Below are 20,148 nucleotides of genomic sequence, written 5' to 3'. Positions count from 1 at the left end.
AATAATTTCTCTGACATAAACAAAGCCACAGGACAGACTGGATGCTTAATGGACGGACATGGATACATGATGGTGGACTGACATGGCAAAGAGGATCACTAGTAAACGAACACTGATAATTTAATGGCGGAATACTCTGCACATGCAACAAACATAACACATCGGTCAATAAGTCTCCACTCTAACAGATACACATGTATGTATCACCACTGTTGACACACCGCTATGATTTCTGGATAGTACCAAGCTTCAAACACTACGTGCAAAGATTTCAAGACATTCTGATTATGAATGTACAAGTTACAATTGTTTCAGTGACGCTACTTTGGTAATTTTGAAAACCACGGGAAAAGTGCTCCATTTCGTGTGTTGGTAAAACGTCCTTTTTTGATCGGAAAAAAAACGGCTCCAAATCAACGTTGGCTTGACGACTCTTTTCCGTCGAAAAGATAAACTTGTGCTTGTGGTCTGCTAAACAAAGTCATACGAACGTCAATGATATCAAAATGTCTGGTAGCGCATTTGCTTTAGACAACACGATCAAAATATGTACAAAAGCGTTTTGGAAGGACGTAAAGTGAAGTTGCGTGAGATAACTAACACTTTAAAGATACCAAGAGGAGCTACATTTACAATTTTTTGCCTGAAAACTTGTCCTCGAAAGAGGTCTGTTCCAAGTGGTTGCCGCTGTCGCTCTCTTTTGCCAATAGTTAAAACATGGGTCGTCCCTAAACACCAGAGTTAAATCGACAGTCAGCCAAATGAACACCAACCAACGGCGAGAGTCGCCTAAATGAATCCAAACTTGTAAACTAATGGCCGAAGTATTATAAAGGTTTGACACGTCTCGCAAACGTACTATCTAAAAAGCATACGAGTCTGTCAACAGTATCGCTACATATGTGTGTCAGATCGGGAGCTTACTCAGTGATATAGCATAACATTTATAGACTGTGCTTTTATTTTGTTTGTGAATGCTATCTTAGCTATGCCAGGATAAATACTACTAAGCCCTACCCTCTGATGTTACAGTGTTTTTTTTTTTTTTTAGATTCAAATGTAAAATTCCATGCCATTACGTAATTAGTGAGATGGGCCTTTTTGCTTCTATCTAAAGAAATAGGTACCTTTTTTTCGATTTGTTGTATAAGTGGAAAAGTTCTTGCAAGAGATACCTGGTAGCCCACCAAAGTCAGGAGAAAAACAATGCAGTTTTCCATAAGCACATCTGATTTAAATTAGTACAATCTTACTATCATATGATTGGAATACCATGTCGAAAATTCTGAAATCTGATATTTCGCTTGAATTTTTACTACACTGGCTTACTGATCAAATATTGATGAATAAGTGTATAGTCAACGAACATTTTTTTTTAAAGTTGTAAGTCTTGCATTTTGCACACTATTTTTCTTTTTCTTGTTTTACTTATGATGTTTGTTCCATTTTATAAATTTATTTGTTTTTATTTCGTTTCTCCTTTTTTATCACATTTATAACATCTTATAGCAGTCTAAGTGAAAACACTTAACTTTTTATTTGTTTTTTATTCATTTATTCATGTTTCTGCAAAGCCTTTAATATACTTTGATGACGACAGTAGCACCTTTAATATGTTTTATGCGCCTTTCACTTTTACTTTCTTAACGTTAACATTTGCTTTTCCTTTTCTGTTCGCAATAGCATGTCGCAGACTCATTAAACATTATAAATTAAATAAAATGGATTTAAGCGCGACCGACCGACCTATTTACGATCTACTTTGACTTTTGCTACAATTTTCATTTATCATGACATCCACACATTAAAAACGCCAAGGACAGCAATAAAGCAACTTATGTCTTATGGATATAATAACCAAAATTCATTACGACATATCCATGTATATATGTATATATGTAGAGATGTATGTATATATATATATATATATATATATATATATACATGAATTGTTTATAAATTATTTATATTGTTTTATTCTCACATAAGGCGAAATATAAAATAGTTTAAGAACATAATAAAAAAAGACAAGTGACGCCTAAAAATATGTAAAAGAAAATATATTTTTTCTTTTATTACAGTTCTTGTTGTAAATAACCGCAGTTGACAGTGCGAGGAATGCTGTTTATTATTATCATTCTATCATTTACTTGTCACTAAATGTGAAATAAATTAACATTTTTCAACAGTTAATATCACTCATGCATATAATTAACACAAATAATAAAAATATACTGCAATGATTTTTAACAGAATAATTTCATATATGCGTCATGATCTGAAAAACTTTAAGATCTTTTCTTCACCGCCCACATCTACATCTACATCTCCGATATAAAGTAGCTAAGCTTGTAAGAACAATTCTTTTTATACATTAACCCGTAGAAGGCAAGATTTGAAAATGACTTGATTTACCTCGAAATAAGCCAACGGTAATAAACGCTAATTGAACACGTGACCAAACTCTATTCCAATAGACGTCAAAGCGAATAGTTTGCTAACTCAAACGATGGCTTCAAACTTTACTTCCATAATACTTATCATATTTATGTATTTTTTCGAAAGATATTCGCCATGAGGCCCTTTTATATGATTACATTTTCATACCGCGGAGAACGGGTGTCTCAAAATACTTATCAAGTGCAAAATGTCAAAGTACCCACCGAACAACGCGCAATTTATTATTTTATAGTAAAAGTTATATTGAACATACTTCGTCTGCGAATACTTGAGGAGACAGACTAACTGAAACTTTCTAAGAGATAAAATGACAAAAATTAATATTATGCGTTGAAAACTTTGTTAGGCTTTTTCGAAATGAAAACATTAGGTATGCGCTGAAACAAGTTTTCATTGCACTTTTCCATAATTAATTATTATTACGTCTAAAGTAGAGATTCAGTATCGAAAAATTTGTTCCAAGAATTTTGCTTTTACAGGCGGCATTATAATGATATGAGAACTCAAATCCTCGCTAAATTACATGATCGCAATACTAGATATTGACCTGAGGCAGAATATGTTCCTGTTTTTAATTTCATTTGGATCACATAGATCTAGTTTTTCGGCCGCTACATTTATAGGAATTGTCACGAAACGAAGCATAAAACCTCAAAAAGAGGAAAAAGCGAAAATTTAATCACTTATAACTTTGTGTAGGCAAGACCGATTTTGGGCATATATAGTAGAGTTATACGTAAAGTAAATTTCGAAAATGTCCGCCTTCTGTCTTTTATGATTTGTAGGTAGTGAAAAAATACCCACAAATTTTTGTTTTAGAAAATGGAGTTGTATTTAGTTTAAACATCGCAGCGGATGTGTGCTTTGAGCAATTAAGCTCACTCCCGGTACTATCCTGCCGGCAGTAGTAATAGGTAGCAACATTGCAGTCCGGCTTGGCCTCATAATATTCTAATCACCTTGAAAATTACATTTTACACTACAGATTTTCACTGTTTACTACTCACCGCCTACTACTCCGGCCGGGTATACGTGTTATAATACGAGTATATTCGTCAAAAACAGTTAACTGTTGAAGGAATAACTTAGGTTGAATACTCAAAATTTTGGTGAAAAACTTCTGAATGTAGTGTAAGCTCTTGAGCTATTCGGTTTCACAGACATTGCTTAAAATGTTAGGATGTTTTTTCGTTAACAGATGATTAACGGAACAGTTGAAAAATTAATTTTACTACGTTTTTTGACTAGCTATGTTTTTTTTTGCATTATTGATATATATGATATATATACATATATATATATATATATATATATATTGTTGGTAAACGTTTGTGTTGATACTTAATTAATCTGATAATATTGACATAATTAATTATTTATAATGTAAGCAAAAATGTTTCTCATTATATCTGCCCTTCATTTTCTTCTTTTTTTTTTTTTTTTTTTTTATTATTATTATTTTCTATAAAAAATTGGGTAGGTCGTATGTGTGTGTTTTTGTGCGTAAAAACCATATAAAATTAATTACCAAATAATAAACAATGTGTAGCCATAATTAAAACACAATAAACAATAAAATAACAAAAACAGTGCGGCAAGAAACCAAAACAACAAAAATTAAAATAAACGTAGAAAAAATTAAACCATATATTATTATGAAAACAAAGGTTATGATAATAAAGAGCGCGAGAATGGGATTTTGGTAGTAAGGCATAAATATATAAAAGTATAAATATATGTACATATATTTTTATATATGTGCTTTAAAAAAAACAAAAAAGCGGTTTCGGCCAAAAACCACAAAAATCCTGAAATTACGTTTTCGGCAAAAAATAGATAAATAAATAAATAAAAAAACCAATATTCACTATATATATATATATATATATGTTTATTTGTAATATAATATGCAGCTATTGATATAGTTTAGAGTATAGTTTTTATTAAACAAATGTTTCCATTACGTATAAACTTTAGAGCGTACAGTTTGGCATACCGTGTGGCATATTTATATGTAGATTTAAAAATCCAATAAACAAATAATGAAATCTCATCAAGTGACCGCAAAAATTTTAACGAAATCAAAAACTTTCAGTTGTTCAAAATGTTTAAAATTTATCTGCAATTATTGCGATACCGCGATTACGACCGCCATCATGGTAACTATATGAGTGCGTATATGTGCTTATACGGATAAATTGGAAATGAGACAATGAGACATATTAACCAAAATGGCAATAATATGTTTGTAATGTCGAAAATTTACTAAAGCAGACATAATGCTTGTTAGCCAGCAATAGAGGAGAAGAGCAGGTAGAGAGAATTCATCTCTCATCTATTGCTTATATACATTCAAAACGCAGACACAGTCTATAGTATTAAAAGTAAAAGCTGCAAGCTAACAAGCAAGCAAGCAGCAACCGCAGCCGCCGCAGCAATAACAACAACAGCAACAGTAGCGTAAAGCAGCTGCTGTTCTACAATAGACAATAAAAATGAAACGGAAACATAAAATACCGGATATTTCTTTGCTAATTATGGCAATTTGGTTTAACAGTTGTATAGCCAATGCAATGTGCGCAGAGGATAGCAGGAGTCGGCGTGAGATTCACCTTAACCCGCACGAAAACGAAATGTTGAACAGTCATTTTAATCATCATAGTGATTTGCAGCAACAACAGCACCAAGACCAGGAACAACATGAACAACAATATCAGCATCAACATGAGCAACACGAGGTCGATGAAATGATGTTCAATCATCATTTGGAACAAATGGTTTACAATATGAGAAATGGCGGCATTAGTAACGGTCACACCTACAACGGCGATGATATAAACGATTTTGATGGCGGTTTGGGTGGTTTATTGCCTCACGAATTGCCAGAACATGACCATATAGCACATCATTTGGGTAAGTTAAAGACTATGAGAGATTAACATTACGTCATCAAAAGTTTTTTGTTGTTCTTTTTTCTTTTTTGCTTATTTTGTTTTTTATTTTCTTTGACATTCTATCCTCCTCTTCAACTTTCAGCCGCATAGTCATTCTTATGATAAACTTTTAATACTTTAAAAGTTTTTCTATTGCCGTGCAAAGCCATTTAACTTTTTTTTTTTTTTTTTTTTTTTTTTTTCTTTTTGCTTTCTTTCCCTTATTTGTTCCCCGTTCGTTTTAAATGCAACTTACGTTGCTATTTCGTGCTCCTGTTTTCATTTCTTCTTTTTGCTTGCTTTCTTTTTTTTTTCTTTTTGTTTCTTTATAGCTTTTCTTTCGCTTTCCTCTTTACTTTATTATTGTTTATCACCAACATTTTTCATTGTTATTGCTAGCTGTTTAACATAAAGTGTTGCTCGCTTTGGTCGTTTATCTTGTTGTTGTGTAAGGAATTATATTTATGTTTCGTGCTTGGATGGGGAAAATTGCTTTAAAGAAAGATTTGCAACTAATTGCGGCTGCACGTCAGTAATTCGCTTAATTATTATTTAGGGATCAGTGATTGCTTAAGTTTATAAAAATTAGTAATGGAAATATAATATATTTCGTTGTAATTAAAGTACAATTTGATATCAATTTTCCCTTAATAAACTTGTCGATGAACTTTATACAAGCGATTATTATTATATTCGCTAATAATTCACTTCAGCTTCACGTCACTCATTCTAGATTAATAAAATGTCAGAAATCGAACTTTCTATCGTTTACTGTTCAGTAAATTTTCCCACGTTTATGTAGTTTGTGAAAGTTTGCAAAGTTAACAAATGTTGGTTAACTAATAGCTTAACAATTAAATTTAATAATTTAAGTCCCATCTTCGTACGAATAAATGAATTTAATCAAGTGAGAAATATGACAAGTGCGGAGATAATGAAATCTAATTTCAAGTCTGAATCGATAACCACTAAGAATTCAGAGTGATCGAGCGATCGACAAGCCTAGTTCGACTTTACGATACATTCTGTGCAGCAAGTTGGGCTTTTATAGTGGTTACGTGTTGATGCAAATCGGGCAAGTATTCTGCAGACGTAAAAGAGATTTTTTCCACCCGATTAACTCCGCTAATGCTTGACTATGCGACTTTCTTCCCGTTCCCGTCCACTGGTCTTAGAAAAAACCTGCATATCATGCGACATACTAACGCGACTTCTGTAACCAATAGGGCTTTCATTGTGCCTTCACCCATTCATCCTACAATCGTCTGCACACCCTGCGACACACTACTGCCACTTCTTTAACCGATGAGTCTTTCGTAATGCTTCCATCCATAATGCGACTTCTTTAATCAATGCTACTCTCTCAGTGCTTCCGCTCATTCGCGCCCTACAATTAACTGCTTACCGTAAGACACACTAAAGCCACTTCTTTAGCCGCATAACCTAGCTGTAGCTGTGCCCACCATACCTGATGCTTCAAATTCTAAAGGTGAACAGTTGCCGATTCAAGTTTTTTTACTGCCTCTGTCGAAGGAAGTGAGTCTGAGGATGTTATGCATTTGTATCTTCTACTAAATATCGCGTTTATTAGTTTAATAGGGGTATCTAGCAAGAAGAAATTTCTAATAGTCTAATGAGAGTTGTACCATCCGTTTTGGATGTTATCTACAATTTTAGGCAGTGAGAAACTTATGCTTCAGTTTGGTGAATCAAATCTGCAGAGACGACTTTCAAAGGGTTTAAGTGCTCTCTCTAATTTAATTATTTCAAGTCGATTAATATTTCATGTTAGAGGCTGTAAGCTTCGCCTTAAGAGATAATACCATCCTGCGATTGTTTTTTCGGGTTTAATTTTCATTGCATTAAATGCTCACTAAACAATCCAAAACTCGGTTCTGTCGTCCGCTTTGTTATCTGGTGTTTAATCGACAAGACGCAATTTATGAAACACGTTGAGGATATTTGGTGCACTGACGGGTTTTTACTTAAAACGACTGATACTGAAAATGGTTTCAATTGGATCACTTTTTTGGCAACTTCTTACATAATGTCTTATTTTGAAAAGTTATTATATGAATAACCGCAGAGGGAGTATGAGACATTTAATAGCTGGCCATGGCCCACTATAGGGTTTTAACTTATTTTAAAAAAAATTTGAATAAGTGACTTAACTTTCCTTCTAATGCGATGTGTGATAATATCTAAAATTTTCAACAAGTAGTTATTAGTGGTCTAACACAGATTTTATTTCTAGCTTCTAAATTCTATTAATCACTCGGTGTCAAACCAAAAGAAGGATAAATTTTTATTTGCAGTCGTTAACTATTCAGGGGCAAAGCACATGTGATGTACTTATCACTTTTTCATTTCAAAACGAAAATTAACTCTCTATAAAGACATTCGATTCAATGTATACAAAGTGAATTCCACCTTGACCTATTATTTCTACTAAAGCAAAATCATATAAGGGGAGAGAAGCCACTAGAACAGTTTGAAAACGAAAAATATTTTTGGCAGGTTATTAGGGATGGAAGAAGAGTTAATAGAATCATAATATTCGAGAAAGTTATTGAGCATATATTTAAATATTCGAAAAGAAAGCAACTGATTTTGAAATATAGCAAAAAATTTGCAACATCGGCGCCATCGACGTCGAGGCATATTTAATTTACGTATTAAAAATTCTGATGTTTGTATCATGGACGAATGCTTGAATGAAAAATTTCAACCTTTGAACAAAAAAAAGCAATCTCTTGTTAACAAAAAATGTTCAAATTAACTTACCGAGAATCCTCTATGCATTGCACAAGAGAATTTGATTTTAAAAAGATATTGAAAATAATTCGAACTAAAAGAATGAAAATTGAAAGAGTTTTTTTGCGTCGTTTGACGTGGACGTTTGTTTCAAGAGGAACGTGCTTAAAGCTTTGAAATATAACGTACTTGGCCAATTTAAGAGTCGAGAGCTAATGTTTGCGTGTATAACTGTAAAGATAACAATAGCAATAATACACCATGCAGCTATAAACATAAACTTAAATACAATCAGTTCGAAGAAAGTTATTCGCCGAAGAGATGCGCGGAAAAACAGGAGAAACACCTACGCGTATTATAATTAATTTTGTGTGTTATGTGTATGGGGGAGAGTAGGTTTGGGGCGATTTCTTGGCGGTGATAGACACTGACCAGAGTAACGAAATTAAGTCTTTCTGATGGATTGTAGCGTAAGATTAAAAATCTTCACTTGAACAAATTTGTTAACATATTTTATATTTAATTGTCTTATGTATACGGGAAGGGCCGGCCTATACCCTGGACAGTAGTGAAGTTAGGTTTTTCTGATAAGTATTAGCGTCTTTTGAAACATGTCAATAATCCGCCCTTGAATAGTTGGCATTTTTTTTAATACGTAGCCTCTCTCCAATAGTACCCTATATGACACGTGGCAATAATACATTTTTTTTTAATTTTTTATAACATCAAGTATGGTTTCTTCTTTTCCTTACGTATGCCTATTCTATTTTTGCTTAGTTTTTTTCATCATTATGTTATCCTTTCAATATTGTTCAATAGAGTTTCTGAAAGGAATCATAAGTGCGTTCAATTCTCGGAGGTTCTCTATATCGACTAATTTGTTTTAGCGTGAAATTTACTTTATCTTCATTCGTTTGTGCTCGTAACAGTTTAGTACATATGTCGAACACATAAGTAGTACATAAGATTACTGCTTTATAGTGGGCACCTAAGCATACCGGTTTAATTTTCTTCATATTTCATTATTGTGATTGTGTCATCGAGGTTATGAAATAGATTGTATTTTCCATAAGCAATGAAGAAAAAATATGATTTGTTATATACAGTGAGTTTCATTAATATTGGGTTTTCTCGCTCGAAAACAAATAAACGCTTGTTTAAACATAAAAAGCTATTTTATTACTGTTGGGGAATACATATTAAAATAGAAAAGAAAGAAAAAGACAAAACAATTCAAAAAACATAGCTCCGTTAATATTGAGTATTTTTCATATAAGGGAGGACAAGAGGAGGAAACACAGCATGTTATTAAAAATTAATATTTGGCTGAGTTTCCTTTGTTGCTTAATAACGTAATGTAAACGTTTTTGACATATTTTTTTTTATGAATTTTCTTGCATAGGAAACCGGGGTCTTACTCCATTCTTCTTGCGGTCTATTTGTCAGATCTTGGATGGAAGTGATTAAACGTTTTCGGATACGGCGGTCCACATATTTTTGATGGGGTTCGTGCTTTGTGATTGGGGAAGAGAGTGAAGCATTTTGAGGCAGTTATATAAGAGCCATTCTTGAATTAAGCGGGACTTATGCTTGAGGTCATTGTCTTGATAGAAAAAATGCCCAGTTTGTGCGAACTTTCCTTAAAGTTTCCCTACAATATCTTTAAATAATACTCCTTGTTTAGAATGTCATCCATAAGCACCAGTTTGCCGCCTCCGTTGTCTCCAATTCATACCCAAACTATAACATGACCATTGTCACGGTCGCCGTACGCCATTGGTCCAAGAACGGGAATAGGAAGCTAAGACTAGAAGACCAATAAATATTTCTATGTTAGGACAGTGGGCTACGTTTAAAAAGCGTCTATTTTTTTTTCGAGCATAAAAACCGAATATTAATTAGACTCACTGAATGCATATACGTATGTGTATATTCCGGAGGCTGATTTATGTTAGGATTACATGGTATCAAAAGATTCAATTTAAATTGCAGACATTCAATCTTTTTGTTTTTATTTTTTCTGTTTTTTAATTTTTTATTTTAATTTTTTTATTTATTTATTAGCCTCATATATCAATTTTTCAATTATTTAGTTAACTGCATGCAAATTACATTTTGTTGGCACTTATCATCTGGGTGCCAATGTCAATTTTTATCTAAATTGTAATCCATACAGAAACATATTTTATTTTTACTCTATTAGAGAGATTTAATATTATTTAAAAAATCTTTTTATCATTTGTAAACAATATTTGTAATATTAAAAAACGCAAAGAAAAAAAAGAAGCAAAAAAGAAAATAAATTCATTTTACCTGCAAAGTCAGCAAAAGATATCTAAATAATAAAAGCAAAGAGCAAATGAAATTTATTTTTTAATTAAAAAAATAATAATAATAATATTTTTTTCTCTATTTTTCTCAACTCTTAACTTTTCTCTCTGTGTCGTTACCTCTTTGTAATAACATGCAATTGTCTTGTCGGTCTCTCATTCATTCATATATAAAATGTAATCAAAATCCATGGATAAAAACTGACAAAAACAAACCTCTGTCTGGCTACTAATTCCACTGTTATGTGCGCACACATGTTACGTACACATGTCGGTACGTTTATATGTTTGCATATGCCTTACTGTGATTTTAATTGTGTGTTGTAATCTCTACTTTGTGCACACTGGAACACATGACGTTTTTGATATTTGCACCTGTGCGCACGGTATCCCGTCTGTCTCCGTAAAACATAAACCAACACACTTGACACAATCCGTTGAGAACCTTAAATAAACTAAATAAAATCATATAAAATTACATACGCATGTAAACATTTACTAAATACGTACATGCATACCTGAATGTTTCTGCAAAAACAAAAAAAAAAAATAAAAATAAACTGCAACTACAACAACAACAACAATATTAACAACATATAGAAATGCAAACTCATGAAGAATTACTAGAGGATATAAGAGATGATACCACAGGCGTTAACATCATACCAGACAAGGGTAAGAAATTGAGCAAAAAAAAAATAAATAAAAATAATATGCTTTTGTTTTTCCCTATTTCCTACATACATATCATATATATAGAGAGAGAATATGTTAAAAGATTTTTTTTTTTAAATTCTTTTGTCTTAAGTGCCTGCCTAACAGCTGTTCATTCATCTTGTGTAAATACTTATATAAATAAATATTTATTCACTTTCACAGATCTTCCCAAATTCGGTGAACCATTGCAGAATGTTACTGTGCCAGTAGGCCGTGAGGCAGTACTCCAGTGTGTGGTGGATAATTTACAAACTTATAAGGTACAATAATGTGAAAACAATAGAGAGAAAAGCATAATATAAAAATGATGTCAACATTTTTGGTGCAGGGCTTTGCAGCTGTTTAAATATGAATAATTTTAAGTAAATTTTAATATTCATTCATCTCGTCATTTAACACTCAATTAGTGCAAACTTTGATCTTGTGCCATCAACACCGCCACTACCATTACCATTGACGTGCTATTAAAAGGAAAAAGTCGAAACAAAAGAAAAAAAAGAAAGTAGAAGCACTTCATAAACACCTGCAGAGGGATGCTGTTTTTAATATTCTTTCAGTTTTTGTTTTTGTTTTTTCTTTTCTTTTTTTTTTTTCTTTTTGTTTTTTCCGTTTTGTTATATATTCCTTCACTTTCTCTTACTCTTACTCATTTCGTTTATTTTAACAATTAGGACTCGGTACTTATCCCCTCGCTTTATTTTTGCATTCAATTGATCGCCGCCATTGCCAGACATTACGACAAAGAGTGAGACAGACTATTGAGAATATAAGAATAAAAAGCGAACGGTTAAGAAATAACAATTAAATGTATTAACTGGGCTACCAGTGTACTCTACTGTGTATTCGCCTTATTATTTGAAGGTAATTGTTTTTCTTTTGTTCTCCTTTTTTTCCGCTCTTCCAACTTGTAGGCAAATTTTCTAAAGGAAAAAAGTTAATTTATCTTTTATGTGCTTTTTGTTATTTTAAAAAGGCGGCAAAATTTACTTTTCAAGACAATTAAATGAAGACATGCAGCGTAGTTTGCGGAAAGGACCACTTGGGAATTGAAGAAAGAAAATGTTGAAAACTTTCGCCAACGAAAGTATAAAATAAAAACTGGTTGTATTTTTAACCAGAAAGTAATTTTAGTTTACGCAAATTTCTCTTCTCTATGTGTTTTTAATAGAATTTTATGGAAATTGTGAATGAATTTTGGGTACCTGTCTTATAATCGCTCCAAAAGGGTATATTAATTTTCTCATTTTGTTCGTGAATTTCAATAATATCTCATTAAGAACACCATAAAGCATATTGATACGCGATCAGATTTAAACATTTTTCTCTATTTATCCGTAATATGTACGTAATCTGCTTTCACATTACATAAGTAACGAATAAAATAAATAAATATTTAAAACAACAACAACACCAAAAAAGGTGTCTACCATTAAATATCCTACATCAGCCCGTTCGATACAGTTATTCATTTAGAAACTTTGCAAAATAAGGCATTATATGGGAAATGGTTGTAAAAGTGACCCGATCCGAGCCTTTTGCAATAGGATGCTAAAACGCTTCAGTATACGAAATTTTATCGCAATACCTGTTAGATTGAACGCAAAAATTCAAGACGGACAGAGTGACATACAAGATTAGAAAGTGATTTTAAAACCTATAATCCACTATATAAAGATTAAACTTTGATAGGAATGATTATATGGCAGGAGACTCAACCAATCGCCCCATCTGACTAGGCGACCTTCTGAATATTGGAATTTTTCATCGAACGACTTTTGTATATAAGAGGTCATGTGAGGAATGATTGAAAAAGTTGTCCGATCCTTACTTAAAAAATCGTTTTATATGAACCACTGTAGGGTCGTATGGGTAACTTGACGGCGGGCCGTGTAGTGTACTTGTTCTTTCTTAAATTAGTTCAAAGCAAGTATAATATAGGATTACTTCGTATCTAAAATCAATTTTAATTGAGTCTTTCGAATAAATAAATAAAATCAAAATACCTTGGGAATGGAATTCAACTAATTCTTATTATTATTGTTATTATTAATTTCGCCAGAGAAATAAATTCTAAAACTAAACTCATAAAGCACTAGCATCTAAGGCTATCGGCTTTTATTAAAAACCATTGAGTTGCTAGTCGAGATTCCTCGCCTTCGGCCACTCAGGCATATTGAATACAACTTACTTTCTCATACTTCAATATATCTTCTTCATGCTTTTCACAGGTCTGTGACTTTAATTTAATCTCGCTTAAGCACTTCCCACTTGCACAGGCATAGAATATATAGCATAATATTTCCCTTTATGTCTGTTTTAGTGTAATGAGCGCTTAGCTAAAAATTTACAGAGCAGAGGTATTTCAACCTTTCTAATTTCTTTGCTAATTCCATAGGTTTTTGGGATCGGAAACAAGTTTGTGACAGAAATACCTACAAAGGGAAAGATGGACGGACAGAGTCACAGTCAAACCTGATACTTATCAAGACTAGCACACTTTAGAGATTCTATAGGTAGATGTAGTATTTATATATATAATCTTCGAAACTTTATTCTCGATTTTGACGAAAGTTTGACAAACCGATTATATCCACAAACTTCAAATGTATTGTCCCCTTCTGTTATTCGCAACAGTAGCAATTTCATGATAGGTTTTACTTTTGTACCTTACCGTAATTCATAAAAATTATAAAGCGATCGCCCATAAATATGAACGAAAATAATCATTCAAAATGCAACAACAAACAAGCAATCATTACTTACCTCAAAGTGTCGATAAAATTTTAAGCCCAAAAATATAAAAATCGATTTTTTACAATGAAATGAAAGCTTTTCATATACCTACGTAAATTCTGGTAAGATCTTTAAAAAAGATAACTAACTACTTTTCACAAACTAGAAGTTCAACTTTTATTGATTAGACAAAGTGATGGGAATTTTAAAACTTAAAACAATCACAACCAGCAACATTGGCCAGAGCAGTGCGGTATTGCAACTTGGCATTGCTGTCTGCAAATAAGAATTAAGACTTGCACACTATAATGAGATTTCCAACATTTTACCATCACTCTCAATAGGTCTTCGGAAGGCAGTCTTGAAGCCGGGATTGCCACTATGTATATCAGAATTATTCGTTACTACAATGGTGTAGCGATGGCCTGAATTTTCAAAAGTCCAACTCCAGCCACCTTTCAATTCTTATCACCTTGATTATGTGTTAAGTTGCCTCGCCTTGAGAACCGGTCAACATAACGAGCGTAAGAGAAGCAAAAAGCAGCGCGTGTATGATTAGTTTTATCATAAATTTGTTCATCAAGATCTTTAAATTTCTCTTCTTGACCTAGCAAGAGCAAACACTGCGAAACTCAATTCCAATTTATTTGACCATTGAACGCATTCGAAATGTTTTAGAGCAATAGCAGGTTTTATGCGCTTTACTTACCGTTGATGTTGTAGCATCTAAAAACTAATACGCTTGCAGATATTTTAATTTAAGTGCCTTCACCGTTGTGATGCACGATTGCATTCGCAAAATTTTGCTCTGCAGAAGAAAGAAAAAATTGATGTATGAATAAATAGAGAGAAAAAATAAAGAAGAAAAGCAAGTACACGTGTAGCACAAAAGTTCACTAACACCCATTAAAAATCCGACTTTTCGGCGAAGCCTCAAGCTGTTGCAAGCATGAAAATATTTAGCAACAGATAATGGCAAAAAACATGTAGTTAAAATAGTTCGAATCCTACGAAGATATCAAAACTAATTAAGATACAGCATAGGCAAACGGCGCGAAGAGTTGAATTGATAGAACTTAGAGAACCCGATATTAAGATTAAACTGGAGGTATGCAAAGGACTCCAAGAGGATTGGAAAGCTCGTAATTGTATCTATATTGACTAAGCTTTATGAAAATAGGGTTCTTAGAGAAACGTTTCGGGACATTGATATTTATCTCACGAAGTAATGTCGATCTTGATTTAATAAAGAAGGAAGCACCGAAGATAAAGCTGCCTTTCTCAAGTAACTGCATGTGTAACAAAAGCAATCTAGAAGGCAAAGAGACAAGTGGGTCCGAAAGTATAGGCATATTATGCCCCTATGCACATGTTATGCATATATGTACACAAATATATAAGTCAAACCATATACGCGAAGGCGAAACCTAATCGGTCATATCCTGAGCTAAAGCACAGAGATCACTCACGTCGCAAAGCATTTTTTTCTTTATGGTCTTCGTGGCTTAGCAACCCTGTTCTGGAACGAAATTGATGCCGGGCAGTTTTATTTTCACCACTAACGCAGGATACCAAATCTACAGTGACATTGTTTTCTCGTAGTCACAAGTGACCGATCACAACGCCTGGAAATGATCGAATATCTTAGCTTTACCTGCAATTTGTGAAAAAATCGAACGATGACCTCCTCCAACTGGTTCCGCTGACAACCTATCGTGTGTTAATCGGATTTTCACTCCATGTGCTAGTCAAACATGATATAAGTGCGGAAAGACGTATGCATGAATATGTGTTAGCTTGTGATTGTTAGTAAAAATTTCTGTTCGAAATCGTATACAAGTTTTTCTTTCTCTTCAACTTTTAATTCCGTTTGCCAACTTTTGCGGAAAGTTTTTTTTTTGTCACTTTAGCTCTCTAGTCCTACAATCATTAATATCTCTTAGCACTTCGTACATTTACTTCTTGTTTATGTCTCTATTGTATAACAAAAATTTATCATTGAAAAATTATCCAGCATCGCATTAATTTTGTATCATCCGAACATGAATGAAATACATACATACACACCTAACATTAATCCTAATATATAAGAAACAAGGATAGAGAGCACGAGTTGATAATAATAAAACCGGAGTATAAACACCTGCTCGTAATTGCTTGAATAGTGCAAAAACAACATCCGCAATCATCTACAAACAATAAATTTACAAATTGTACAAATTTATAATGGTTGTGCGGATTTTCTGTACTTTCTTTTTTCTCTCTCTTTCTCTCTCTCTCGCCTTCTGTATTGCTTTATTTTCATGCGGCAGATAGCGTGGCTACGTGTCGATACACAAACGATTTTAACAATACAAAATCACGTCATAACAAAAAATCATCGCATGAGCATAACGCATGCTGAGAAACGTGCTTGGATATTGCGGATACGCGACGTTAAGGAAACGGACAAAGGCTGGTATATGTGTCAAATCAATACGGATCCAATGAAAAGTCAAGTGGGCTATTTGGATGTGGTCGGTAAGTGGAAGTCAATGAAGTGAAAATGATTTATGATTATTAATAAATATGTGCTTTCGCTTTATTTATTTATTTATTTTTTTTTCTTTCTTTCTTTTCTTAAAATATTCATGTTAACATTAACATTAAATGCATCTATGCACATAACGAGGACCATTAAAAATTTTTATTTCATTAATGCATTGCATATGTATTTTTTTTATTTTTTTTTTTTCGATCACTTAATGAGAAAAAATGATATATATAATATATGACATATATACTGTACACAGAGTTCGAAAGGGTTGAACCGAATGTGCAAAAAGTTTAGGAATAAAACTTAAACGATCTTTAACGAGATGTTATGACTCACTTTTACACATAAGTTGAATTTATTGCATGACTAGAACAGCTTGGATTTTATAGAGACTGCAGCCTGATTGTGCTAGGTAAACTTACCTACTTTGAGAAAAGCTTGAAGCATCTAACGTAATTCCTTCGGTGGGGAAGCAAATTGACATACAATCATAGAATGGTGACGCAAGTAAACAAGAGTATTATCTTCAAAGACTATGAACGGTTTACCTTAAGTTGAGTTAAGTTGAGTTCTACTTTGAATGTTAGCTATGAAATAATACCTTTACGTCATTTCTTACGATAGCGATGAAAAGAATTTGCAAAGTCAAGGAGCAGACTAATACACCAAGCAGATTGGAGTATGCAAGTTCATGTCTTTAGTTAGCACGTGATTGTGTTGCTGTTAACATGAACAATAACGAAATTTATTTTTAAAAAATATATGTAATAATGGATTTGTTATGCAGACGTATCTATAAAAACGCGTAAGAAAGGCGTTATGTTCGACATGAGATGAATAATTTTACTCATAGAGATCAGTGAAATGAAAAAACTTTTCCGTATGTTACTATTACTTTATATATTGCGCTATAGCATTCAAAGCGAAAAAAAGGCTCAATTTGGCTAAAAAATACCCTTAAGTTATGGTATTTGATAACCAACCTTAAAAAAATATCTAAAACATAGTCGTGGATTTTGAAACGGAACCATGATACAGGTAGTTTCAGAGATTAGCGTAAAAGCATTTAACGCAAATTTATGCGACAACCCACGTGAGTAGCCAAGTCGGTAATGATCGCCTCTACCAAGACAGCGTTCGCGGGTTCAAAGGCGTAACTTTGATGCAATTTTATTTGGATGATACTAAACATGGCGGAGAATAAAAATGAGTAAGAAAATAATAGTCAGGTCAAGCCCACTACAAGATAACCTACACCACTACGTTTATTCTTCGTTGATCTTCGAGATGAAATATCAACAATTATGCCTTGTTTCCATCGAAGAGTGTACTTCTTATGAAAGCTCTTATACGGTAGAAGGTTCAGAATATAAAATGAGTCCTTGTTGTTCTTCATCGATTTCATCGTATTAAAAATCGGAGTTTGTTGCTTTCAATGAATGCTCTTATACCAGAAAAGTGTATCTACCTCGTCTTAATATGGTACAGTTAATTGATATGTCAAATTACTATTAGGAAGCAATTTTCATCCTAAAGTATTCAACAAAACACATTCTTGTCGCACAACGAGTATTTTTCGCCAGCACATCTACCCGGGATGAAGTATATAAAATACCTACGTTATCTACATTTCGCACGGATTATATCAATTGTTAACGTCTACGCTTGGCGTAATAGAAGACGTATCCCAAGGCTGAAGTACCAGAAAGAAAAGTTTTGGTATGGTCCATAGAGTCTCCTCTCTGGGCAGGGCAAGCACCTCTACCACCACCATCACGAGTATTCGCGGAAGGGCCGCATTCAAGTGGTCCTTGGCGGTCAGGCCGCGCGCATCGGTTGAACCTGTTGCGTTCAAATTGTGATTGTATGTAAGGGTTACACGAGTTTCTTACATGGTATACACAAAGGCAAGCTTTCCCCCGAGGGATCTTGACAAATACCAAACGATAGGTCCGTGTACCACATTTGGTACAGTGGACTTTTATCTCAGACTTTTATCTCGGACTGTTATCATGCACTAATTCTCGCTTGTTGTTTTTACAAAATGTTTTCCTGCACAAGTGCGATTATATGGGAGGAGGTTTAAAACCGATTCAACTTTCGCGTAATTGAGAGAATTGCAAATATTACACATGGCAAAATATGACCCTTTATGGAGAATGCTCGTAAAAATAGTTCGATTCGAATTGTTTTCCACAGGGTTCGTATCTCATCACGTTAATAGCAGCGATTTTTATACGCTAATGCGACGACAATACAATGGCCAAACCTGAAGTTGTATGCATACGGCCGTAATTTTGCCAAAAGCAGAAACAAGTAGACATACAAACGTCATTAAAACGATTTCGCTATTCACGGTTTTTTATATATTTTATTTACTTTTCAATGCCCGATTCTATGCCTATAGACATTACAAATTAATTTAAACAATAACTAGTGTTTATGTTTGAATTCAACATTTCTAAACAATTAATTCAAAAAGACCTTTAAAATTGAAAATTTATAAAATTGTTTAACACATGTCTTAACAAGTGTAACATTTTGCCTTTCATTCTCACTCTTCACTCGATCTTTGCCATAATTGTATTTTACAAGGAACATAAACAATTTTCGTTTCGTCATCATCGTCATCGTCAATCACGAAGATTGAATTATTTATAGTTTACCCTATTCCTAGTGGAATACATGGTCATGTATATGATGCCATAAATTGCTTTAACAACTTGTTAGCACAATACTCAAAAATGAGAGTAACAATTAAACTCAATCGCCTCACTATCGTCACTTACTTGGCTTGTTTTCTGTATATTTCGAGTAGCAGAGGACCTTTCAATGTAATGCATTTCTGTACCCTACCTACCAATGAAGTCAAGGGCATATTAAAATTGTGAGTATGTATAATGGTGCTCAGAAAGGCTTAAGGGAGACCTTTTATTGTACTGATCGACTTAGAATGATTCTCTGAACCAATTTAATCATTCCTGTTTGTGTGTTCGTACCCCAGTCTGTCTGTCCGTCCGCCTGTCTTTGCTTTTTGTGTTCACCCGTCAGTTGGAGTCCTTTAAGATATTCTCTCGAAATTCAGTACATTGACGTGTTACTCTTCAAGGGCACAATTTATTGAAAATGGCTTGAATGTGCCCACTTTTACAATCACTTCCCTTAAAACTTTAAAATTTTTAAATTTAGCTTTATTATAGAAAAGAGTTGATTAATATGAACACATTTACACATATTTATTTATTTATTCAAAATACTGCATATTTGCATAATCCTATATCATTAAAAATAAAAAAAAAATAAAAAATTAAAATTTTACAATGTATGTGATTGTACAACATATATAGCATATTATGCCTTATTTAAACAATAAAAAAAAAAAAAATTCTTATGAAAAAAAACTTGCAATTTACAAAATTTTTCGACAAAAACCATTGGGTCGTTATAGTTCGACATAGATTTAAATAGCTTGACTAGGATAAGCAAAGTTGTTGACTCGTTTCTTTTATAACTGCCCTTACAACAAGCAGCGCTTTATATGGCACAGAGACCTAATTTTTAATATTCTTTGATGAAAGTTCCTTGATGTAATCATAACACTTGACATAAAGAAATTAATTATTCCATATTTGAACCAAATAGGTTCACCGTTTGTAGATTGCCATAAATAGAGATTCTCATGAAA

General features: G+C 33.1%; 1 protein-coding gene across 3 annotated transcripts in view; it reads left to right on the top strand.

Annotated features, from left to right (window-relative positions):
- Positions 1-4,087: 4,087 nt before the first annotated feature.
- LOC119633856 (neurotrimin) overlaps positions 4,088-20,148 on the top strand; it is a 57,113-nt gene continuing 41,052 nt past the window's right edge. Inside the window, exons 1-5 of one of the 3 annotated variants that reach the window (XM_038027640.1) lie at positions 4,088-4,165; positions 4,438-5,373; positions 11,078-11,152; positions 11,357-11,454; positions 16,240-16,447. In XM_038027640.1, the coding sequence (XP_037883568.1) occupies positions 4,956-5,373; positions 11,078-11,152; positions 11,357-11,454; positions 16,240-16,447 (799 nt within the window). In that variant the 5' untranslated portion in view covers positions 4,088-4,165; positions 4,438-4,955. Of the gene's footprint in view, positions 4,166-4,380; positions 5,374-11,077; positions 11,153-11,356; positions 11,455-16,239; positions 16,448-20,148 lie in introns of those variants that run through there. The other 2 variants (XM_038027642.1, XM_038027641.1) reach the window with 2 other exon arrangements.

The sequence above is a fragment of the Glossina fuscipes genome, unplaced genomic scaffold (genome assembly GCF_014805625.2).
Source record: "Glossina fuscipes isolate IAEA_lab_2018 unplaced genomic scaffold, Yale_Gfus_2 2, whole genome shotgun sequence".
Lineage (NCBI taxonomy): Eukaryota > Metazoa > Arthropoda > Insecta > Diptera > Glossinidae > Glossina > Glossina fuscipes.
Note: the sequence above shows the minus strand (reverse complement) of the source record. Positions and strands in the feature narration are given on the sequence as shown.